Consider the following 26,339-nt stretch of genomic DNA (forward strand, 5'->3'; position numbering starts at 1 on the left):
ATAGGCAGGTAGGACAAGTCATGAGGACAGTGCTGGCCTGGAAGTTTGGAACAGGGGGGAAATGAGGAAACTGGTGAAGTCCACATTGATGCCCTGGGTTAAAGTGTTCTGAGACAGAAGATGAGGCGTTCTTCCTCCAGGCGTTGGGTGGTGAGCGAGTGGCAGTGAAGGAGGCCCAGGACCTCCATGTCCTCGGCAGAGTGGGAGGGGGAGTTGAAATGTTGGGCCATGGAGCTGTGTGGTTGATTGGTGCGGGTGTCCCAGAGATGTTTGCTAAAGTGCTCTGCGAGGATGCATCCAGTCTCCCCAATGTAGAGGAGACCGCATTGGGAGCAACGGATACAATAAATCATATTGGTGGACATGCAGGTAAAACTTTGGATGTGGAAGGCTCCTTTAGGGCCTTAGATGAAGGTGAGGGAGGAGGTGTGGGCGCAGGTTTTGCAATTCCTGCGGTACCAGGACGGGAGGGTGGGTTGTTGGGGGGTGTGGACGTGACCAGGTAGTCACAGAGGGAACGGTTCTTGCGGAAAGGGGTGGGGAGGGAAATATATCCCTGGTGGTGGGGTCCGATTTGGAGGTGGTGTAAATGTCGGATGATTTGGTTTATGTGAAGGTTGGTAGGGTGGAAGGTGAGTACTGGGGTGGGGGGGGGGGGGGGGTTCTGTTCTTGTTACGGTTGGAGGGGTGGGGTCTGAGGGCGGAGATGCAGGATGTGGACAAGATGCGTTGGAGGGCATCTTTAACCACGTGAGAAGGGAAATTGCAGTCTCTAAAGAAGGAGGCCATGTGGTGGAACTGGTCCTCGTGGGAGCAGATATGGCGGAGGCAGAGGAATTGGGAATACAGGATGGCATTTTTGCAGGAGGTCGGGTGGGAAGAGGTGTCATCCAGGTAGCTGTGGGAGTCGGTGGGTTTGTAAAAAAAAAAAAATGTTGGTGTCAAGTCGGTCGTCATTAGTGGAGATGGAGAGGTCCAGGAAGGGGAGGGAGGTGTCAGAGATGGTCCAGGTAAATTTAAGGTCAGGGTGGAATGTGTTGGTGAAGTTGATGAATTGCTCAACCTCCTCGCGGGAGCACGAGGTGGCGCCAATGCAGTCATCAATGTAGCGGAGGAAGAGGTGGGGAGTGGTGCCGGTGTAATTACAGAAGATGGACTGTTCTACATAGCCAACAAAGAGACAGGCATAGCTGGGGCCCATATGGGTGCTCATGCCTACCCCTTTGGTCTGGAGGAAGTGGGAGGATTCGAAGGAGAAATAGTTATGGGTGAGGACCAGTTTGGCCAAATGAATGAGTGTTGGTGGAAGGTTACTGTTGAGGATGTCGGGAGAGGATGAAACTGAGGGCTTCAGGCCCTGGTCATGGCGGATGGAGGTGTAGAGGGATTGGATATCCATGGTGAAGATGAGGCGTTGGCGGCTGGGGAAACGGAAGTCTTGGAGGAGGTGAAGGGCATGGATGGTGTCTCGAACGTATGTGGGGAGTTCCTGGACTGGGGGGGAATAGGACAGTGTCGAGGTAGGTAGAGATGAGTTCAATGGGGCAGGAGCATGCTGAGACAATGGGTTGGCCGGGGTGGTCAGGCTTGTGGGTTTTGGGAAGGAGGTAGAACCGGGCAGTGCGGGGTTCCCGGACTGTGAGGATGGAAGCTGTGGGTGGGAGATCTCCTGTGGTGATGAGGTTCTGTATGGTCTGGGAGATGATGGTTTGGTGATGGGGGGTGGGGTCATGTTCGAGGGGGCGGTGTCCTCAAGTTGGCGTCTGGCTTCAACGCGCTGCCTCCACTCCCTCTGCTCCAATCCTGACCTCGCCATCAAGCCAGCAGATAAGGGGGGCACAGTGGTCATCTGGCGCACTGACCTCTACACCGCTGAAGCCAGACACCAACTTGAGGATACCTCCTCCTACCGCCCCCCCCCATCACCAACACATTCCACCCTGACCTTAAATTTACCTGGACCATCTCTGACACCTCCCTCTCCTTCCTGGACCTCTCCATCTCCATTGACGACTAACTCGACACCGACATTTTTTACAAACTCACCGACTCCCACAGCTACCTGGATGACACCTCTTCCCACCCGACCTCCTGTAAAAATGCCATCCCGTATTCCCAATTTCTCTGCCTCTGCCGTATCTGCTCCCACGAGGACCAGTTCCACCACATGGCCTCCTTCTTCTAAAATTTCAAGGAACGATTGTTTACAAATGAAACATCATTTGTGAAGAGGACAGTAATCAATGGGAAACGGGAAGCTGCCTCCTGGATTCTTTTCCTCTGTCATATTGCTCGTTGAAGTTGAAGATGGAAGTTCGTTGCAAACAATTGAAGAGGATAGTTCCCGACTGCGGCATGCAGAAATAAGCAGAAGACCTGGACAGGTGGCTGCTGCTATTCCCTTTTCTAAAAACGCATCCCCTTCACACTTGTATTAAATTTTAGCTGCAATGTGTCTGCTTATTGCTATCAACATTCTATCTACAGTTGCAGTTGGTTCTAGCATCCTTATTGTTTGACACACTAAGTTTAGTATCGTGCAAATGTTGAATTTAACTCTTAATTAAGTCTCCATTTATGTCAAGGAACGGTGTTGTCCTGGGACTGACCCCATTGTATATCCTCCTTTATTGCCATTGTTTGTTTGTTTCCTGTCACTCAGACAACTTTATATTGTACTGAAAAAGGATTAATACCTGAAACATTGACTTCTCCACCTCCTGATGCTGTCTGTCTTGCTGTGCTCTTTCAGCTTCCTGCTTGTTTACTTTGGATTCCAGCATCTGCAGTGTTTTTGTGTCTGACTTCATGTTCTTGTCACCTTTAGAATTTTCAGCAGCGTTGAGAGCCACCTTGGCACTTAAATGTAGGATCTCCATAAATATCATATCTGTGTTAACATCATGTAAAGCCTAGTCAGGTTAATTATATTGATTAGTTAGTGAGGATGTTGATTATTCATTTCATATCTAGTCCCTTTTGAGTTCAGGTGAGTAATCCTGACTTCACTGTTACCTTGTTGTCACTAATTACTCATCCTGCAGTCTGAACTAAAACCACATGTCCTTTCTTTGCAGGTGGTAATTCTCGATGTTCGTGTGCCCTGCACTCCTGTGGCCCGGCTGAACAATCACCGAGCATGTGTGAATGGCATTGCTTGGGCTCCACATTCTTCATGTCACATCTGCACTGCAGGTAAAGGCCATATGCTTTAGTACTGAAAACAACAAATGCTGGAGATCACAGCAGGTCAGACAGCATCTGTGGAGAGAGAGAGAGAGCTAATGTTTCAAGTCTACATGATCCTTCATCAGAGCTGGAATGAAGTGTGGAAGGGACAGCATTTATGCTGTAATGTTTAAGGGGTTGAGGGTGGGGGCAGGGAATGTTGCTGATGGTGAAAAAAGTTGATAGTTCAAATAGTGATCGGAAGGTGAGAATATCAGAACAATGGTGTGTCTCCTGCCAGACTGGAAAGGACAGTAATGTGGGGGAGGCGGAGAGAGGGGGAAAGAGAGGATAACAAACTGGCTGGAGGTACACACCATTGTTCTGCCATTCTCACATTCCGATCACATTCTCTGAACTGTGAAGGTCTTTTCTCCACCAGCACCTTACACCCACTATCCCCCTCACCCCCTCCAAACTATCACATAAATGCTGTCATCTCCACACTTCACTTCAGTTCTGAAGAGTCATCTAAACTCAGTGTTAACTTGCTGTCTCTCCATGATGCTGTTTGATTGGCTGTGATGTCCAGCATTTGTTTTCAGCACAGACTCCAGCAGCTGCAGTAATTTGTTCCTGTGTATGCTTTAGTAATTTGTTCTAATCCAGAAAAAAGGTGGTTCCCCCAGAATATGGTGTTTCATTCTTCAAAGATGTATAATACATAGTTAGCTACTTGGGCAGGATTGCAATCATATCCAGTGCAGTAGATTTAAGCATGTGACTCCCAGCAGCATATTAAATGTTCTGACTGAACAAAACAACTTCTTTTCCCTTTGTACGTTTGAAGATGTTTGTGTTGGAGGGTCAGTGCTAGAAATAACTTTTCAAAGCAAGTACCCTGGGTGCAATACTTGGTTCGGTTCTCTCCATTCTGCAATACAGAGGAACCTTGATTATCCAAAGGACACAGGCAGGGAGTATTTCGTTTGGTTAATCAAATTCCAGATAATCGAATGCTGGATAATGTAGTTTGGCCAAGCATCGGGTCCTTGTGATTTTGCCGGATATTCTGCTATTCAGGTAATAGAGGTTTCTCTACTGTCCAAGCTGCAGAGAGGCATCTCAGTTGCCTTCATGTGGCATTTCCCATTGACCACACTGCATCTGTGGGTCTGAGTGAGATTGCTGCAGAATTGCTTTCTGCTGCTGGCTCATATCACCTCAGACAGACATTGAAGATTAGGTTAGATTATTTAGTGTGGAAACAGGCCCTTCGGCTCAACAAGTCCACACTGACCCTCGAGCAACCCACTCAGACCCATTCCCCTATACCTAACACTGCGGGCAATTTAGCATGGCCAATTCACCTAACCTGTACATTTTTGGACTATGGGAGGAAACCGGAGCACCCGGAGGAAACCCATGCAGACACTGGGAGAATGTGCAAACTCCACACAGTCAGTTGCCTGAGGTGGGAATTGAACCCTGGTGCTGTGAGGCAGCAGTACTAACCACTATGCCGCTGTGCCATCCACAGAGTTCCCTGTGGTTTTTTTCTTAGTAGGATTTTTATGGTTTTTTTTGTTTTATTAACTTAATCACTTTTTGGGAGGCTGCTTCCACCACTGTTTCTATTTGGATCTCGATGTCCTGTCAGCCTTTCACTTAGCCTCCCTTTGTTTTGGTGATGATCGAAAGTGTTTAACCTCTGACTCACCTTGGATGTCAAAATAGATTATCTCTATTTAAGACATTAAAATCTCTCATCATTTTGAAAACGTCGATCAGATTTTCATTAAACCTTCCTTGTTCCAGTGTCACAATTTCTCTAGACTCTTAAAGCCAAAATATCTCATCCCCTAAAATGTATGAATTAATTTGGCCAAAACTGGCCTATTCTGTAATTTGTGAGTTTACCATTATCATTTTTACATTTTTATCTTATTTGTAACACCAAGGATGTATCAGTTTGTGTTTCCAAATCACTAAATCGTGAAATCCCTTGTTTTGCTTTTTCAAGTTTGTCCTGTAATACACTTCATCTTGGCTTTCAGGATGTCCTAATTTCTCAGCATAGATTTGCTTCCAATGTCCTAAAATAATAACAGTATTTCTTCTTTAAAGTTCATTTTTATGGAATGTGGACATTGCTGGCTGACAGTGTTTATTGCCTGACTCTAATTGCCCTTGAGAGGGTCGGGGTGAGCTGCCTTCTTGAACCACTGCAGTCCACCTCCTGTGGGTTGACCCACAGTGCCGTTAGAGAGGGACTTCCGGGATTTTGATCCAGTGACACTGAACGAGTGGTGAGATATTTTCAAGTCAGGATGGTGAGTGGCTTGGAGGGAAACTTAGAGTGGTATTATCATGTATCTGCTGCCTTTGTCCTTCTAGATGGAAGTGGTTGTAGGTTTGGAAGGTGCTGTCTGATGATCTTTGGTGAATTTCTGTAGTGCGTCTTGTAGATAGTACACACTGCTGCTACTGAGGTGGTGGAGGGAATGGATGCTTGTGGATGTGGTACCAATCAAACAGGCTGCTTTGTCCTGGGTGAGGTCACACTTCATGAGTGTTCGAGCTGCACCCATCAAGGCAAGTGGGAGTCAGGAGATGGGTTACTCACCACAGTGCTCCTAGCCTCTGACCTGCTTTTGTAGTTGCTGTGTTTCTATGGTGAGTCTAGTTGAGTTTCTGGTCAATGATAACTCCCAGGATGTTGTTAGTGGGGTATTCAGTAGTGGTAATATGTCAATGGGCCAGTGATTTTGATTATGGTCATTGCCTGGTATTATTGTGGTGTGAATGTTACTTGCCATTTGTCAGCACAAGCCTGGATATTGTCCAGATCTTGTTGCATTTGAACATGGACTGCTTCAGTATATGAAGAGTCATGAATGTTGCTGAACTTGTGCAATCATTGGTGAAAATCCCCACTTCTGGCCTTATGATGGAGAAAAGGTTTTTGATGAAGCAGCTGAAATTGGTTGGGCCTAGAACCCTATCCTGAGGAACTCCTGCAGAGATACCCTGGAGTTGGGATGACTTATCTCCCATACCCTTGCCATCTTCCTATGTATGACCCCAGCCAATGGAATATTTGCTCTGATACCCATTGATTCCAGTTCTGCTAGAGTTCTTTGGCATTTTGTCATCACACTTGGTTGAATGCAACCTCAATGTTCAAGGGCTGTCTCACTTGCCTCAGCTCTGGAATTCTGCTGTTTTGACTCTGAGCAAAGCTGTAATAAGGTCAGGAGCTGATGTCCTTAGCAGAACACAAATTGAAATTCCATGAGCAGGCAACACCTTCCGATGATCGAGAGTAGACTAGGGCAGTAATTGGCCAGGTTGGATTTGTCCTTCTTTTTTTGGCCGGACAAACTTGGGTAATTTTCCAAATTGCTGGATAGATCCAGCTTTGAAACTACTGGAACAGGTTGGCTAGGGGAGCACAAGCCTTCAGTACAATTGTCGGAAGGTTGTCAGGGTCTTTGCAATGTCCAGTGCCTGCAACTATTTCTTGATATCAAAAGAGTGAGTCGAATTGGCTGAAGACTGGTATCTGTAATGCTGGAGACCACTGGAGGAGACCAAGATGGATCATCCGCTGGACAGTTCTGGCTAAAGATTGCTGAAAAATGCTTCAGCATTCTCGTTTGCACTGATGTGCTGGGCTCTTCCATCGTTTAGGATGGGAGTATTTGTGGAGCCTCAACCTCCAGTGAGTTGTTTAGCCATCTACCACAACTCTCAATTGAATGTGGTGGGACTGCAGAGTTTAGATCTGTTGGTTGTGGGATCTTTAACTCTATCACTTGCTGCTTTTGCTGTTTGGAATGCAAATAGTCCTGTTTGGTAGCTTCACTATGTTGGTGCTACTTCAGGTCTGCCTGGTGCTGCTCCTGACTTGCCCTCCTAAACTCCATTGGACCAGGCTTGATGGTAATGTTTGAGTGAGGGATATGCCAGGGCATGAGGTTGCAGATTGTGCCATAGTGCAATTTTGCTGCTGTTAGCCCACCACGCCTCATGGATGCGCAGTCTTGGGTTGCCAGATCTGTTCAAAGTCTCTCCCATTTAGAATTGTGATCGTGCCACACAACACAATAGAGATTATTTTCAATGTCAAGGCAGGACATCGTCTGTGCGATGATAATTCTTGCCGATATAGTCATGTATCTGCAGCTGGAAGATTGATACGGTTGAGGTCAAGTATGTTTTCTCCTCACTACGTACTGCAGAGTCATCTTAGAGCTTTGGGCTGGTCATATCATAAAGGACAATCAGTAGTACTGCTGCCATACTACTGTTGGTGGTGAACATTGAAATCCCCGACCCAGAGTACATTCTGTGCCCTTGCCATCCTCAGTGCTTCCTCTGTGTTGCTCAATGTGGAGGAGCACTGATTCATCATCTGAGGGAGGGCAGTGTGTGGTAATCAGGAGGTTTCTTGTTTGTGTTTAACTTGAAGCAGTTAATCGGGTCCAGAGACATGATAAGGACTCCCTCCTGACTGTGTGCCATTATATCACCACCTCTGATTCTGTCCTGCCAGTGGCACAGGAAGTATCCAGAGATGATGGTGTCTGACTTAGTCATACTCTCAGAATAATTTCTTATGGACAATGTCAGGCTGTTGCTTGACTGATCTGTGAGACAGCCCCCAGATGTTTGTAAGGAGGACTTTGCAGGGTCAACAGGGCTGTTTCTGCCGTTGTCTTTTCCACTGCCTAGTTGATACCAGGTGATTTGTTCAGTTTCATTTCATTGATTTTGTAGCAATTGATACAACCGAGTGGCTTGCTATACCATTTCCGAGGGCAGTTGAGAGTCAGTCACATTGCTGTGTTTGGAGTCACGTGTCAGCCAGATCAGATGAGAACGACAAATTTTCTTCCATGAAGGGCATCAGTGAACCCGATGGGTTTTTCCAACAGTCGACAATGGTTTAACAGTCTTAATTCCAGACTTTATTGAATTCACATTCCACCATCTGCTGTGGAGAGATTTGAACCAGAGTCTCCAGAACATGAGCTGAGTTTTTGGATTAATAGTCTAACAATAACACCTTTGTAACTAATTAATCCTCTTCTCAATAATTGCACTCATTATTTTTGTTGCACTTACAAATATTGATTTTACAATTGCAATCTTGAGTCCACATCAGTTATGGAAGGGCAGCAGTTCCCAACCTCCTGTCACTGACTTCTGGAGCATGCAATTGTTCCTGTCTGTTCAGTCTGAGAAACATGCATCGTCAGTGAGTTTGCAGATGATACCAAGGTTGGTAGTATAATGGACAGTGCAAAAGGTTATCTAAGATTACAAAGATCACATGGATCAGTGAGCAGAGGAGTGACAGATGGATTTTAATTTAAATTGATGTGAGGTATTATGTTTTGGGAAAAACAAACAAGGGCAGAACTTATGCAATTAATGGTGGGGCCCTGGGTAATGTTGTAGAACAGAGACTGAACAGAGGCACCTAGGAGGTTAGATATATAATTCTTTGAAATTTGCATCACAGGTAGACAGGGTAGTTAAGGTGTTTAACATGCTTGCCTTCATTGCTTAGACATTTTGACTAGAGCAGTTGGGACAATATGCTGAAGTTGTGCAGAACATTGGTAAGGTCTCTTCTGGAGGATTTTGTGCAGTTCTGGTCACCCTGTTATGGGAATGATATTATTAAACAGGAGAGGGTTCCAACAAGATTTATCAGGATGTTGCCAGAAATGAAATGTTTGAATTCTAAAAGTAGGCTGGATATGTTGGGAGTTTTTCACTGTTGTGTAGGAAGTTGAGGGGTGATCTTGTAGTGGTTTATAAAATTGAGGTTTCTAGGTAAGGCAAATAGTCTTTTCCCTAAACTGGGGGAGTTCTAAACCAGGGATGTATTTTGAAGGGGAGAGGAGAAAGATTTAAAAGAACATGAGGGGCAATTGTTTTTTTTAGTGGTTAGTGTGTGGAGTGAACTGCCAGAGGAAGTGGTGGGTGCAAGTATAGTAACAATGTTTAAAAGACATTTGAATAAGTACATGAATAGGAAAGGTTTGGAGGGATTTGGGCCAAACGTGGACTAGCTAGACAGAAGGGTCTGTTTTCATGCTGTATGATTCTACCACTTTTGTTTTCAATTCTGTAATCAGCCTCTTACAAATCTCTGAGTTATTGATCATATGTTCTTGTATCAATAACCTTGTTACTAGATTTGACTTAACCTCTGTTTAAATAATTTTATTTCGATTTGAATTTCTCTGCTTATTTGAAGACCATGTGGTTTTGCTGCACCCTCTGGTGGGAAGATGTTTAGTTATCATGTAACGTTCATGGTTTGAACTTTTCCAAGTAGCTACTGTTTCATTGCTAATGTTTACATTCAAATTCATCTGGGTTTGTTCCATTTTTAAATCTTTTTAAAATTGGCCTGTAACCCCAATGATTACCTGCATTTTGAACTGTTCCCTGTCTTTGTCAACTTGTATGCCAAACCTAATTATGTTATGACCACTGTGGCAATCTTCAGGATTTTGCCCCACAAATCTAGATGAGATTGGAACTTGCTTTGAAATTTAAATTTTTTTTTCATTCCTTGGGAGGTTCAGTGGGGCCAGAAGTGGTTGTTGAACACCATTCCGTAATCAGGCAGCTCTTGCTGCTTAGCAGTCCCCCAGTATTCAGGGATACCTCATCCAGGTGATTTGGACTGGTGTTGCCTCCAGCCTGGTCTTGATGCTGCATTATTCTCCTGGCTGCAGTTTAGGAATATTTCAGATGGGCTGAAATTAGACAGTATTCAGATGATTTGAGTTCTCATTACAGTGTAACACTTCAGTAAATAAAGCATATTGTTTGCTTCGTATGGTTTTTGTTTAAAATGTGAAGCAGTAATTACTCTACCCTAAGGAGAACTAAACTGCATGCAGCACAAGAGATGCTAGTCCAAGTCACTCATCCAGTGACTGTCCAAGTGCTTTTTGTTGGGAGGGGACATGATCTGGGCACAGGTGAAAGGGAGAACTGCAATGCTGGAGGTTCGAGTTGTGTGTGTGATGCTGGAAAAACACAGCAGGTCAGGCAGCGTCCGAGGAGCAGGAAAATCGGCATTTCGGGCAAAAGCCACCTGACCTGCTGTGCTTTTCCAGCACTATGCTCGTATCTGGGCAGTCTGTTAATTGCAATGAGGGCTGATGTCTTGCAATGCTTTGATCTAAATGAACTGTTTTGTTTTCTTTTGAAGCGGATGATCATCAGGCACTTATTTGGGATATCCAGCAAATGCCACGTGCCATTGAGGACCCCATTTTGGCCTACACAGCAGAAGGAGAAATCAACAATGTCCAATGGGCATCAACTCAGCCTGACTGGATAGCTATTTGCTATAATAACTGTCTTGAGATCTTACGGGTGTAGTCCTGTTGACCCACACTAGTCAGGGAGGGAGATGGGGGCTATTGTATGTATGTGCAGTGTGAATGAGTTAAAGTTAAGGATGTTTGTACAGATTCTGTGTTGTTATTGTATACACAGTGCAATTGGCCCACTATGGGTCCAAAGTAACTTTTTTTTTGGGATACCTGATTCATTTCTCCCCCTCTTCCCCCTGCCAAAATAAACACACCACTCCCTTTTAAAGTACTGCTGAAATTCTAAATAATGAAGCTTTTTTCAATCAACATACCCCTTTTCTCAAAGACCATCTTGTAGCAATCTTTTTAAGATATCATTGTAAATAATACAATTTACAATTGAGCTAATAGCAACTGGGATCATTCCAGTTTCAGAATATTTGTTTTCTGATCCATTGCATTAGGGATTTACTGGACTCCAGTGTGGTGCATTGTGCCTCTGCAACTTTCAGCGACCCTTTGTGCTAGGAATTGAGAATTTGTTCTTTCAGAAATGAATATTGAGATACTTTGGCTTCCTAAAAGTATCTCAAAGATTTTGTGACGAGAATGCGGAGTGATGTAGTCAGCGATCATCAGTGCTTTTTGAGTATGCAATCCAGTTGACAGTTTGTAACCCTCTGCCCTCATAAGCATTCTGAATACATCTGGCCAGTATTAACATCAGAACACTACTGACTGTACTTATGGGAGCAACATGTGAAACCTGCAGAATACTTTTTTTTTGTTCAAGTAATGTGTTTTTTCCAGGTCAGGCCACCAGTTCAGCTCTTTCTCTTGGTAATGTAAATGAGATGCTACTGCTGACTCCAGGAAATGTGGGAGCATCACTGATAGAATGTGCTTCGCAGTTTGGGTGTAGTGCAACGGTTGTTGCTGGCACTGCCTGCTGTTGAGAACCGCTATGTTACTTTGACTGCAAACTGGCAAATGTTCTCAACCAGCCTATCCAACTCCAAAGTCTGTTATAGTTCCCATATTGCTGAAGTGTTCCCCACATCCAGCCACTCAACTCTTTCTTGAGCATATTTGTAAAATCACAAATTGACTTTGGACAGACTGTACTGCAGTTGTCATGGACCTCTTGAGGCTATCAGTTTCTAATTTTTACCTTAATATAAATGTTGAGTTTAGAGTATGTATTTTCAGTAAAATTGGATTATAGAGTGTTGTTTCTTACTGTTTTTACAAGAATTGTGCTGAAGTGGGAGTTCATGACTTGAGAGCCATGCTTTTCCCCAGTATTTGAACACTATTTGCAAGCTGGGTCTGAGGGAATAGTACAATTCATTTGGTCTTGACTGCGTTTTATCAGCTGAGGCAGCCAATTAAATATTGGCCAAAACCACGCCACATGTTACAAGCTGTTATCTTGGGGTAATTGAAACTCAGTTGTGCTTTACAGCATTCTCTTTGCCATTCACTATATATGCCCGTTCTACTCCTGCCCACCCACACCCCATCTATGCAATGGTGTTTAACAAAGTGAATAATGTTATTTAAGGGAATGGATAGGAAAGCATGCTGTGATAAGTTATAATTGAATAGCAATAAAAATAACCATTCTGCATGATGCAGCTCCAATTTTGCACCAGTGTCTGTCTTGGGCTATGAGTGTGTGTATCCTGTTGTCCAGTCCCTTGGCTCTCTATTCCAGGTAGCTTGATCTGTGTTGAAAATCGTATAAATCCAGCCTGCTTTGTCATTTTTTTTGGTTGGGGGAGAGGGTGATGCATAATGTCTTTCCTTTATGATAAACGTGGGTTCGGTGATCTGATTTGAGAGTGGAGCTATAGAGGTAGGGATGTTTTGTGTGTGTTGTGACATTTTACAGTATCACTAGAATTCTTTGAAACTACTTTAGTACTTGCTGGCGTATCACCAATCAAGTTTGGGAAGAATGCCTAATATTTAGGTATTTCTCAGCAAGTGCAGTTTAAAAAAAGTTATTTCTTATTGCGAAAATTGAGTGAAACCCACTCCCTATAGATTTCCTCTTCCCTTTAATGAAATGCATCCATATTCAGTCAACTGCTTCTCTCGGATTGTAGACCGTTACACTGTTGGGGAGATGCTGAATCGTGCAGAACCTGTGTGAATGCTCCCACAGCCCATCACCTTTATATATTGAACTATAACTGACTTGATGCAGGAAAATAATTGGGGCAGTAGGATGTTTAGACGACATCGTGCAATCAGTGGGAAGAATGGATGCACGTTGCGTGATGAGAAATAAATCATCAGCTTCTCATCCAGAGCACTTGAGGCAGCTTTGAAGCTAGCTGTAATTAAGGTTGGGTTCTTGGATTCGGTACACAATGTTGGTTTCCTGTGGCCTAGCCACGCAATGAGTTATGGAGTTTGCTGTAGTTGGAATATTGGAGTTAAATTTATAACCGTTGATTCAGTAATTTTGAACTGTTACTGGTTACCAGTGGTTACAAGTGTCACTATAGCACTGAGCAGCAGTACTGGTTGGTACAGGTCTGTCACTGTATACAGGGTAAAGTGCGAGTGGATTTGTGCCTCACTGGAGAGGGAGCAAGCTGCATTTAAAATAGTAAGACTGCAAATTTGATTTGCACATCGGAGTGCAGTAAAAAGATTGATTATATGTAATATTTATTACATATAAATAGCATGGAGTAATTTATAAATTCCTCTCACTGGTGATACTTGAGACTTAGTGGATGAATTTCTGGTAAACTAAGGAGTGGCTGTGGTGTCTTTATTTTCCAGTTCTTTGGCTGTCAAAATGTTTAATGTCAGTGTCATCTCAATCCCGACTGACTAGGAGCACCCACAGTCACAACTCCTCTCCTGACCACTATTATTCAAGTGCTTCCATCATCTGGTAACTTTAGTTATATATTTTAAAAAAAACAACTACCTGATTCCTTTCTAGTTACTACAACAATTGTTTGTAGGTAGTGGTGGTCAGGGTGGGCCATGTTGAGAAATTGAGTCAACCAAGGTATAGGAGTAAAGCTCCTGGGTGTTTGCATGTCAGATTCTATTAGTTCCAAACTGAAGGAGGGTCAGGATTTTAGTTTAATTGGTGCAGTAGAATTCTCACATTTTATTCAATTGACCAAACTGAATGATCTCTTGCTACCTAATGGTAAATGGGTGGTAATGCAAATCCATTCCTGTGTTAAAAATACATTGGTTCACATTGAAACCAAGACTCCTCACTATGTTGTAGAATAGATGAAATGATGACATAAAGCCCCAGCACATACTGAAATAACCTCAGGCAGTTTGGCATAGTATTTAAGTAATACTGTGCTCATTCTTTTGGCTAGTTGATATGTTCCCCGTCCTCTTCAGTTTTTGAATTAGCTTCTCCATTTTTGAAAGTGGGATGATTGTTCACCTACGTGAAAACCTGAGGAAAGTAGTGTACTTTTAAATGGTTTTATATGTGTGAGATTCTGTTTGATTAATATAACCTTTGAAATTTGCTGGCTTTTAGTAAAAAAAAAAGTGCCCAGTTTTCTTGGTGGGCTACCATACTCCTTGATGACTGTCATCCTTTGCTTGAGCTGTTGTACATGCTCAAAGTACCACATCCTCCACTGAGTCTTTCCACTGTAAGTATAATATCTCTTTACCTGTCTGATTCTGCTGGACAAAAACAAAAACAGTATTGTTACGCTAGTCTCTTTTCTACAGCATATGCTGTAAACACCTAAGTTATACCTTCTGTTTGTGGTTCAAGAAAAAGCTGACAACATTAAAAGTCTTTTTTTAAAGATCATGATTTTTAAAAAAAATTCTCTTATAATAAAATTATTATGGCATAACCGAATGAGAATTCTGTGTGCCAGATTTACTGATCTCCGTTAAATACACAGCGATTGCCTTCGAGTCCTCTTATGATGGAGAATTTCCATGTGTGATTATGGTTGACTCTGGGTTCACATTAGGAATTGGAAATTAGTTCAGCAGGACAGGCAGCATCTGTGAGGAGAAATCAGAGTTAACATTTCTGGTCTGGCAGCCCTTTCTCAGAAACATTAACTGATTTCTCTTTGCAGATGCTGCCAGGTCTGCTGAGCTTTTCCAGCAACTTTTGTTTTCATTTCTGATTTACAGCATCAGCAGTTCTTTCGGTTTTCATTTGAGACAGTTGTTAGTCTCTAAATTGGACTGTATATTATCATTTACTCAGTTTATAACTAGCACGTTCATTCACCTAATACTGCCGTTTGGTGCCACTTCTCCCACTCTATGCCCAATTAGTGCACATGCTGGACAGCACTTTTGTTAACCATATTTCATTATGCCTCTAGTACTGAAGTTCTTTATGAATGCTCTTGGATAACATATTAGCTCCGATATGGATGGTTCACTTCACTACAGTCGATATCAACATAGGGACATCATAATGACTTGAACAGTGCAAAACACTCTGATATAAGTATAGATTCTAATAGTTGTAACTTCATCTTGAGAGATGTATGACATGGGTTAAAATGTAAATGGTTACTCCCATTGATAGCAAAGGGAATGAAGATGATAGATTGTGTACTTCTGTTAATATAGTTGTTCCTCAGTGTATTAAGTACAGTTGTGACGATATATTATAGAAGGCGGCAGCTCTGTAGCTGGTCTAGATTGAGATGTGGGGTCATAGTAATTGTGTTAAAACTACTTAATTCTCTCCCTAACCCACACTTCCAAGTTCTCCATATCAATTCCCCCTCCCCAAAAGAGTAAGAGGTAACCTCTGCCAGAGTTTGTCATCAGTTGCCCTCAGCCAATTTATCAGTGCCTGTGGCACATAGGCTTCTTATGGAGTTTGTTTCTACACACAGCTGGGAGTTTTCACAAAGATTTATTCAACAAATACAAGGTTAGTTTGCAGTTGAGTGTTTCTTTCTGCATGGCTTAACTCATTTTAATTTTTCAGTGACATTCAAGGAAGTTCATAAAAAGAACAATTACTGTAAACTCTGAACAGATGGGCTCTAACAGCATCAGTGAACTCTTGTATTATATAACTGACTGCTGTCGGATTATGAGGTTTTAATTTCTGGCGTTTGTTTACTCTATACTCCATATATTGCTGGTTCGTCGCTCAATCCGTACCTTGATGTATGAGGTGCTAATGTGAAGCATTGCAGACTGGATAATGGCCACTTACATAATGCTAGTTTAGGGCCCGTGCATTCAAAGCCTGTTTCTGTGTAATAAGTCGTCAATTTGTATAGTATGTTTTTAGATGCCGGTTAAGTATCTGCCATGTGTTCCTGGTATTTGGAAAGAGGGAAACGTGGTCTGGCTCTGGTCCCTGTAGTTACACAACATACCTGATTCTTGCGAGAGCAGCATGTGATACACCATTGTATTCACATTTTGGGTTGTCTCTATGCCAACATCAGTGTAATGGATTTTAGCACAGTCTGATGGGAGCAGATAAAAGCTTCAGGATGTGGTGCTTGAAGTATAATTTCTTCACTTGGTTTGAGCAAAGGCCCATTGTGCTTACATTGCTATCTGTCTCTCCTGACTATGTGCAGTGTGGGTATTTGCAACTGAATATGGGACTGTAATTGGTGCTGAAAACCGTTTTAGTGAATGAATCAAATGAGGGTTGTATCATATTGGATTAAGTGCGATTTCATCTCTTGGCACTTTATTACACACTCCTGTGTAATGCTTCAATGTGCTTAATCAAAGACTCTTTGGGAGAATAGCCATCTAATCTGAGTGTATCCAGCACCTACAGGGAAGATTTATAATGTTGACAAGGGGAAGAATCAATTCAATCTGTTTTCTTGCTTGGAGCCAATGTACAGTCTTTGTTTTTTTTGTATATAGTGCAAACTTTCCTCTGGTATCTCACCCAAGAGCTTTGTCTCTCGAGTCCATGTGGGATGTATCAGCCTTTGTTTGGCCAAAAGCACAACAGCTGAGGTTTATCCCATCCTCGCACTTTCCTGGTGCTCAATTAGTGATCAGCAGTAGAAATTTGACCAAACTCTCGCTCTTTCCCCCCCCAACCCCCCAAAACCCTCATGGAACAAATTAATTGAAGCACTTGGTGCACTGCTGAGATCAGTTATTTGTTGAAACTACACACACAGCTTGGCTTATGCTTATGTCTCTGACACGTAACAACAGGTTCTTTATCCACTGGAAGAGGCAAGTGCGTTGCTGTAATTTAACCCTTGCTTGTTTGCTGCAGGGATCACGTTTGGCCATTAACCAATTGCTGCTCGAGATGACTATGGATTAAATGTGTGCTAACTCCAGAAATTCACTGTTAAACATTAATCACTGGTTTTGCTCTGACAGGCCCATCTTTATTTTGGTGTGCAGTGATTATAATTTTAGGCAGTGTGTCAGTGAATGCTGATCACCTCTGTATTTCGGGAACCAATTCTGAATTCTATGGCTTAAAGGTAGTGGTTTAGCTGTTGCGTGCTGATCTTTTTGTTGTTCTGTCCCATCAGATCCCAGACTTGTTGATCATGGAGCACAACCTGCGTTTGTTTACTTCAGTTGACAGTATTTCTAGATGTATGTGCCAGTGGGCTGTATAAAGTATTAGTTCATGCTGCTTAGAAAGTGCAAAGCACAGATTTTAGTTTGAGAAGAGAGATTCAGTTGTTAAAGGCTGCCAAAGATTTTTGTTTTGTTCAGTCTGATTGAAGTCGATTGGGGTGGAAAGTGGAGTGTATGGTCATAAATTTCAAAAGGGTTGTGCCTCTGTGTGGTTCCTCTGTACACTACTTCTCAAACTTAGACTCTGCAGCATTTTGTTTGTAACCTAGCAGTCTGGAGATAGGTAGGTAGACCAGTCATTGGCCCTCAACCAAACAGTTCACTGCAAACCTGATTTTCCAGTTCCACCTTGCAGGGACAGTCTCACCCTATTCATTAACAGCTTCAAAAAGCTTTAGTTACATGTAAAATTCCACCTTGCACATTGCCTCTTTTTAAAAAAAATTATTCCAGTCAATGCATTATCTGATTTTATTCTTCTGAAGGTTTGATGTGGTGTAACTAAGAGCCCACCCACTCCCCCCTCTCTTTCTCCCCCCCCCCCCCCCATTTTAAACTAATTGCCTGGCAGCTTGGTTGAGTGTAGTTGCCATGTTTTTTTAAAAGTAGTTAGTTCAGATTCTGTACATCAGACTGAAGCAGGAATCTTTTTTTTAATTCCTCATGTTTTGATTTTTTTAGAAGAACACAATGCATCCTTGGAATTGCACAAGCTGAACACGTTTGTGTGGTATTGTTTTCTCGGCTATTAACCGAGGAGTTTTGTCCTAGCTTTTGACTGGTCCCCAAGGTGTAATTTCAAGGCTACTGCATTTATTGTGAGAAGGAGAAACCATCTTATGTTGAAGAAACCATTTGTTTTTAATTTAAAGTTTTCAAATTTTTGAATGTCCATTTACCCTGTAAATGGCACTTTTAATATTTATATTGTGCGATTTTTGTCAGTTTTCTGTTCATTAATGAATACATAGCTGAGTGCTTTCTTAGAACTGTAGAATGTTTTTGTTTACAATGGAATATATAATATGTTAACTTTTTTCTTAATAAAATTGCTGAAGAGTGTCATTGGTGTTGTATTCATCTGCCAGTATTTGTTCCACTGGTCATTTCTATTTTAATATTGGAAAATCAAGCCAGTTCTTGTAGTGCATTACCATTTGAAACTTTTATACCACCATACTGAATGGATCAGTCTTTTACAGCAATGGAGGAGGCCATCGGCCCATCAAATGCATCTTATTTCCAAACTATTTACATTGCCCACAGTCCTTTTTAACTGTTCTTGAACCATTGCCTGGTCCAGAATTATCCATTACCTCCACTAACAGATGTTGGAGTTTCAAAGAGAAGAAAGAAATAGATTTCTGGACATTAAAGGTGTCAGGGAGGATTGGAGAGAAAAGATCAAATCATACTAAAAGGTGTAGCAAGCTGAATGGGCCAACTGCCTACTCTTGCTCTTCCTACTTCAGAAACATTGTAGAGGAAATAATTCACACGATACCTACTTTCCAGCAAGAAACTAAAGACAAGACTTTGATTTAGCATAGTTTAAAGTGGAGAATGAAACCCATGTCAATTTCTATAACCACATTTGTAAGCACTTTGTACAATCCATAGTATTACTGTTTCAACAATGCAAATATTGAGACAGTATGTGAGGGTGACTTGATGTGTTTGATACCGATGGCTCACTGTTTGAAATGCTGTCACTTCTAAATGCTGGGAAGACTAGACATTTGCTCCAAACAGCAACATGTTAAGTGATCAAATAATAGCCCTGATATTCTAATGGCCAGATATTCGTTGCAACAGGGTGGACAGGAGTTGCTCACTGACACCACATGTAGATGTCAACATCACTGATCCCAATTGCTGAGAAATTAAAGCTTTACAGTGGGCACTGGAAACCTCGAAGATCGATCCATGAAGTCAGAATTTGGATGTTTGTCTTGTTTGAGATCAACAGTAAATCTCCTGAACTGGGTAAGTATTAAAACTGAAACCATCACCCAGTTCATGTATACTGAGCCCCAGCAGAACAGACACTGACTCTCTTCATGCCCCTCCTCCCTTAAAAACTTATCCAATTAACTGCTACCCTACACACTACCCCCACAGTCTCAGCCACTTCTGTCACAACACCATCAGCAATGCAGCGCTGTTTCACATTGCAATTGGCTTTAGCAAATTTGGTCATAGTTCTTGTTGGACTAAAAAAAGACAGCATTGTCTTGAGCAATCAGATTATTATTTATTATATACTTGATGCAAATCTGTTTCTAGGTCCTTGATTGTTTGACTGATGAGACCATTGTGCCCATTTTCCTTTATCGTGTCACTCATCCTCCAGCAAATAGGAAGCCCCAACTGCACAACAGCTCATGTAGTTGAGATGAGAGCAGCTGGTGAGAATGCAGGCAGTATGATGAGAGTTGGTAGGATCATGCAGGGTGCACATGCCGTTGGGGGGCTGCTTAATAGATTCTTTTGTGTTGTACTGGGGAAAGATAAATGCCCTCCATCACGCACTATATTACTGGAGGAATTGGGAAACTTAAGGATTGCCCTCCTTTGGGTTGAGGCATTTATGGCATGCAAGGTTACAGGAGGATTTGGAGAATCTGCTCATGCTGGGGGTCAGATTTTACACTTGTAAATCTATCTCCAAAGGTAACTTCAGTGTTGAAGGACTAATAGATTTACTGTTGGCTGGACAGATAGTGACATGAATGGAAAGGCAACGTTTCAACTGCGTATAACTTTCAGCCATTCACTCCAGCCTGTTTTATACCATCTCAAAGGTAAAGATGACCTTTCCAGCACAGATTGAAAGGAAAATTCAATTTACAATCCAGGATTTTAGAACTCTCTCTACACTGTCCCATCAAACAGCCCAAGGGAGGGTACAGTGCAGGGTTAGATACTGGGTAAAGCTCCCTCAACTTGGTAACCACTTCTAGTGCAGGTACATAGTTAGATAAAGCTCCAGTGTACCACTTTTCACTGCTCGATTGCTGCCTAATCCGTTGAAAACTTGCCATCTCCACTCAGACCTGTGTAGACAATGTTTTTGGTATATCCTGAGATGGTTCACTGAGTGGCTTTTGCTTTCATTTCATGTGGATAATGAGGAATACTTTAAAAATAAAGTGATCAAATTGATAAGCTGATGGGTTTGCTCCGTTTCCACTTTGTCTTGTCTAATTCTTACACAACCACAATTGTTTGAGAATGTCCAGCAGGCTGTGCAAAACAAAACTGCCTGACCTGCCAGTCACGACTTAAAACCAAGTCCAGGATGGGCCCCCGAGGCACCACTGTTCTCTGCAAAAACAGGACACAGCAAAGTAATGTTCCTGCCAAATCCTGATGAGGCCTTAACTGCCTGGCAGGACTGGGTCTGACACATGTCTCTTAATGTCTGTATCAGTGCTAGAGCTTTCCAAATGTTCTGGGAGTGAGGGAAAGCGAGATGGGCTGAAACAAGGGGATGAGGGAGCCAGCCTGTGAAAAGTTGCCGCTTGGGGAGGGGAGGTTTGTTGACCTGGTGGGAGGTGTAGGCTCAGAGTTTGATCTGGCAGTATTGTCAGCAGGGCTCCCCCAGGCAAGGATTCCTGGGAATTTTCCTGTGGTTTCTCCGCCTTGGAGCAGAATGGAGTCTGGAGAAAGAAACAGCATTCAGTGAGACTTGTTGTTATGATCACATTCTTATAGTTTAATGATCCAAAAGGTGGGTAGAATTGGAGGGAAATGGCTGGAGATGTGCATTAATATCTGAAAAAGGGCTGAAATTAGGAAAATATGAGACAGCAGGAGTCATGGTGACTCAGTGGTTAGCTCTGCTGCCTCACAGCAGGGTCCCCGGTTCGCTTTCTAGCCTCAGGCGACTTTGCACATTATTTCTCTCTCTCTCTCTCTCTCTCTCTCTCTCTCTGTGTGTGTGGGTTTCCTCCCACTCCAAAAATGTGCAGATAGATGATCAGTCATGCTAAATTGCTCATAGAGTCAGGGATGTGCAGACTAGGTGAGTTAGCTATGGTGAATGCCTTTCAGAGGGTTGGTGTGGACTCAATGGGCTGAAGGGCCTCATTCCATGCTGTAGGGATTCTATGATACTCTATTGGGGTTGGGGGGGGGTCATAGAGCCTGGTGAACCTGCTCCACCATTCATTATGACATCCCGTTCCTGTACAAACACCAGGACCCAGTCCAAATGAATCAATGGACTAATTACATGGAAGAACATAAGTGAAAGCAGGAATGAACCATATGTTTCCCTGAGCCTCCAATTCCCTACTCTTCAGGGGCTGCCCTAACATTCACTATGGTCATGGTTGATTTTCTGCTCTGTCACTTTTACCCTCAGTCCTCTTGATGCCACCTTGTCTCAGTAACAATAATCTGTTACTACATTCCTGAATATGCCTTAGTATCCAGAAAACCTGGACATGAGGAATTTCAGCTAGATTAAAAATCTGGAACTCCTTTCTTTACAGCACAGTGGGTGTACCTGCATCACACACTGCCGCAGTGCAAGAGACAGCTTACCAGCACAATCTCAAGGGCAAGTTGGGAATAGGCAATAAATGCTGGACTAGCCAGCAATGCCAACATCTCACAAATGACTACCTTTTAATAACTGGTTTCCCCTGCCTGTTCAATGGAGTTTCAATGGCAGATGGTTTTCGATCTTTCACTGTTAAATATGACACTTACCTCTAGAGGAGCCATTGGAAGTGGAGTTGCAGGTTGAGTCGAGGGCAACACTTTAGGTTCTGTTGACAGTGGAGAGTACATATCAATGGGACGAGATGTTGGTGACACAGCACTGTAAGCTGGGGGAACAGGTACAGGGACTGCCTGGCGCTGCAGGAGCTGCAAGATGATGTTGATATCAGCTGTCATCCTGGTCTCCAATCTGTGGCAAAGTCAGAAACATGCTGTTGGTTGAGTTTCCTGCCCTCAGCGCCATTGAAAACAGGCCCTCAAATAATTTTTACTTTGCTACCAATATCTACCTTCTGGTGACTGCCCAATTCAAGCCATGTAGGATGGTAGAGGGAGGCCCAATGCTGTAGGCCTTCCTCTTCCATCCTACATGGTCTAATAATGGACAAACATATAGATGATAATGGAATAGTGTAGGTTAGTAGGTTCTTAGATTGGTTTCATAGGTCAGCTCAACATTGAAGGCCAAAGGGCCTGTACTGCACTGTTATGTTCTATGTAATGTCCAGATCTCAGGTATCACTTCATGTTACCAAGGCTCTTACAGACAACAGAGATGGGACAACTTCTATTTATTGGTCTGGCCTGGCTCAAACTGGTTTTCTGTGTTAAAAACGCAGTTTCAACCAAATGCATTTCCCCATCCTTTGGCTTCCACCTCACATGAGTGAGGTCCCCTTTCTAGCCCGCTTTGCCAAGACTTCATCTCTCAAGCCATGCCACTCCTATTCCTGCAGATCCCTGTCTATGACTTGTTGTTGACCTACATCCATTCCTTGGTCAATAATGCTGTCCTGAATTGGCACCCTGGCCTTCTGCATATGGAAATCTTCCAGTTCAGAAGAATACAGATACATGCTGAGATTGATGTTCTGCTTTCATGTCACAAAGCTCAAATCTCTACAAACAAGAGACATTAACATTTCTGCTATGTTTAGCAGAATCTCCATCCAGCGGTGACTCACACGGATGATCTCTGGATTGGCAGGCCTAACATATGATGAACGGCTGAGGATCCTGGGATTGTATTTGTTAGAGTTTAGAAGGTGAGGGGAGATCTAATAGAAACTTACAAGATAATGCATAGCTTAGAAAGGCTGGAAAAGTGTTTCCTAGGTAAAAACAAGGACTGCAGATGCTGGAAACCAGATTCTTGATTAGAGCGATGCTGGAAAAGCACAGCAGGTCAGGCAGCATCCAAGGAGCAGGGAAATCAACATTTCAGGCAAAAGCCCTTCCTTAGGAATACAGGAGGGCTTTTGCCTGAAATATCGATTTTTCCGGCTCCTCAGATGCTGCCTGAACTGCTGTGCTTTTCCAGCACCACACTAATCTGGGAAACTGTTTCCCACAGGCGGGGATACTAGGACCCGTGGGCACAGCCTTAGAATTAGAGGGAGTTGATTTAGAGGGAAATGAGGAGACAGTTCTTCAGCCAGAGAGTGGTGGGCCTGTGGAATTCATTGTCACGGAGCACAGTGGAGGCTGGGACGTTAAATTGTCTTCAAGGCAGAGATTGATAAATTCTTAATCTTGCAAGGAATTAAGGGATATGGAGCGAGTGTGGGTAAGTGGAGTTGAAATGCCCATCAGCCATGATTGAATGGCAGAGTGGACTCGATGGGCCAAATGGCCTTACTTCCACTCCCATTTCTCATTGTCTTATGTTTAGAAAATCCCATTGGCAATCTCGCCAGTTTGAGAACTCATTGTTCTTACCATGCTCAAAGCAATCATGACAACTCTGAGGGTTTGATGAACTTCAACTTTTTCACATACAATATGTTAAGGAACTGGTGCAGTCTTATTCCATGAATGGTCTGGAATGGTCTCGATGAAGTATTTAAATGATTAAATAAAAACCGCTTGGGAACCGTACAGCCTTCTGGACTCCAGTCCTAAAACTGTTGAACTCAATATTGAGGCAACTTCTCCCATGTCCTGACCCCAACTGCCACACCCCAGGCCTTGTTGTCACATGGTCTGTTTATACACACCACCCATTGTTTGCCACTAATAGACACCATTAGTAGCTATTCATTCACCTAGGCTGATTGTTATCCACTCCTACGTCTGTGCAACACTTCTCTCTAGGCTCTACCTCCATCTATGGTTTATTCTTTAACCCTTCCCATCAGCCCATCTTCTGCATAAAAAAGAACATTTTCCTATTTATCACAGTTCTGAAAGTCATTGGACTTGAAACATTAACTCTGATTTCTCTTCATAGATGCTGCAAGACCCGCGGAGCTTTTCAAACAATATCTGTTTTTGATTTTGCATTTAAATGATTATATATGTTTAGTGCCTGTAGTGTAAAGAATAGTGTGTTCATTTTTAATTTAATATTCCTTCTTTGAATAGCTGTTACTTTCCTATTAGCTGCAGAATTTGTTTTGTTTCCCACATCATTGTTACATTTGCATGTATTCAACCTGATTATTTAGTATACTTGATATAGGTCACCCTTGCTATTCAGTGTTTGGACTATAAATGTGTTTCTTGAGTAAAACACCATTACTTTTAACTAACTAACTGGCTCTGTCCTTAGCCAATGCCAGAGTTGCAAAAGTTAAAGTTACTGAACTTATAATCAAGAGGGCCTTGTGTTCAGATTCTAGCATGGCAGCTTGTGCTCTTTCAAATTCAATGAATAAAATCTGGGATTGAACACTAGTCATCAATAATGATGGCTCTGAAACCAATGTAACTGGCACCTCCCTTTAGCATTATCCTTTGCTCAGACTGGCCTCAGTGCTCAGATCCAAAGCAATGTGGTTAACTTTTAAATGCCCTAGCAAGACTGTCATTTCAAAGCCAATTAGACAGAATCTAGCCTTGCCAATGATATCTACATCCTGCAAAGAATGTTTTGGTGAGTTTTGAGAAGATTTGTCGTTCCTGTTAAGGTTCTGGATGTAGGTCTGCCCACTGAGTTGGAAGGTTCCTTTCTAGACATTACATCAGAGCTGAAAATGTGTTGCTGGAAAAGCGCAGCAGGTCAGGCAGCATCCGAGGAGCAGGAGAATCGACGTTTCGGGCATGAGCCCTTCTTCCTGAAGAAGGGCTCATGCCCGAAACGTGATTCTCCTGCTCCTTGGATGCTGCCTGACCTGCTGCGCTTTTCCAGCAACACATTTTCAGCTCTGATCTCCAGCATCTGCAGTTCTCACTTTCTCCCAGATATTTTATCACCCTCCTAGGTAACATCTTCAGTGGGCCTCCAGGCGAAGCACTGTTCATGATTCATGATTCCTGCTTTCTATTTATATGTTTGGGTTGGTGATGCAGGCAGGGCGTTCTCTTCCCTCACTTCTCTCTGCGTAAAGAAATTACCTCTGATATCTGTCCTATATCTATCACCCCTCAGTTTAAAGCTATGTCCCCTCATGCTAGCCATCACCATCTGAGGAAAAAAGGCTCTCCCTGTCCACCCGATCTAACCCTCTGATGATCTCATATGTCTCGATTAAGTCACCTCTCAACCTTCTCTCTAATGAAAGCAGTCTCAAGTCCCTCAGGCTTTCCTCGTAAGACCTTCCCTCCATACCAGACAACATCCTAGTAAATCTCCTCTGAATCCTTTCCAGAGAATCCACATCCTCCTATAATGCAGTGACCAAAAGTGTACGCTATACTCCAAGTGCGGCCACACCAGAGTTTTGTACAGCTGCAGCATGACCTTATGGCTCTGAAACTCAATCCCCTCTACCATTAAAAGCTAACACACTGTATGCCTTCTTAACAACCCTATCAACCTGGGTGGCAACTTTCAGGGGTCTATTGACAGAGACACCGAGATCTCTGCTCACCTACACTGCCAAGAATCTTACCATTAGCCCAGTACTCTTTATTCCTGTTGCTCCTTCCAAAGTGAGTCACCTCACACTTTTCCACATTAAACTCCATTTGCTTCTTCTCAGCCCAGCTCTGCAACTTATCTATGTCCCTCTGTGACCTGCAACATCCTTCGTCACTATCCACAACTCCACCAACCTTAGTGTCATCCACAAATTTACTAACCCATCCTTCTATGCCCTCATCAAGGTCATTTATAAAAATGACAAACAGCAATTGCCCCAAAACAGATCCTTGCGGTACGCCACTAGTAACTGAACTCCAGGATGAACATTTCCAATCAACCACCACCCTCTGTCTTCTTTCAGCTAGCTAATTTCTGATCCAAACTGCCAAATCATACTCAATCCCATGCCTCCATTTCCTGTGCAAAAGCCTACCGGAGGGAACCTTATCAAACGCCTTACTGAAATCCAAATACACCACATCAACCGCTTTACCTTCATCCACCTGTTTGGTCACTTTCTCAAAGAACTCAATAAGGTTTGTGAGGCACGACCTAACCTTCACAAAACCATGTTGACTATCCCTAATCAAATTATTCCTTTTGAGATTATTATAAATTCTATCTCTTATAACCTTTTAGAACACTTTTCCCACAACCAAAGTAAGGCTCACTGGTCTGTAATTACCAGGGTTGTCTCTATTCCCCTTCTT

The 26,339-nt window shown here is 42.9% G+C and overlaps 2 protein-coding genes across 2 annotated transcripts in view; one reads left to right on the plus strand and one right to left on the minus strand.

The window, feature by feature from the left end:
- The window catches only part of LOC140465514 (DDB1- and CUL4-associated factor 7), a 54,860-nt gene extending 36,702 nt beyond the window's left edge, over positions 1-18,158 (plus strand). The window contains exons 5-6 of the mRNA XM_072561055.1: positions 3,078-3,195; positions 10,412-18,158. Coding sequence (XP_072417156.1) covers positions 3,078-3,195; positions 10,412-10,584 — 291 coding nt within the window. The 3' untranslated portion in view covers positions 10,585-18,158. The remainder of the gene's footprint in view (positions 1-3,077; positions 3,196-10,411) is intronic.
- An 85-nt stretch (positions 18,159-18,243) lies between these two features.
- The window catches only part of LOC140465578 (voltage-gated inwardly rectifying potassium channel KCNH6-like), a gene marked incomplete at its 5' end in the record, with an annotated part of 52,990 nt that continues 44,894 nt past the window's right edge, over positions 18,244-26,339 (minus strand). The window contains 2 exons of the mRNA XM_072561120.1: positions 18,244-20,755; positions 21,813-22,014. Of these exons, the coding sequence (XP_072417221.1) occupies positions 20,474-20,755; positions 21,813-22,014 (484 nt within the window). The remainder of the gene's footprint in view (positions 20,756-21,812; positions 22,015-26,339) is intronic.

This window comes from Chiloscyllium punctatum, chromosome 42 (genome assembly GCF_047496795.1).
Source record: "Chiloscyllium punctatum isolate Juve2018m chromosome 42, sChiPun1.3, whole genome shotgun sequence".
In the NCBI taxonomy this organism is placed as follows: Eukaryota; Metazoa; Chordata; class Chondrichthyes; order Orectolobiformes; family Hemiscylliidae; genus Chiloscyllium; species Chiloscyllium punctatum.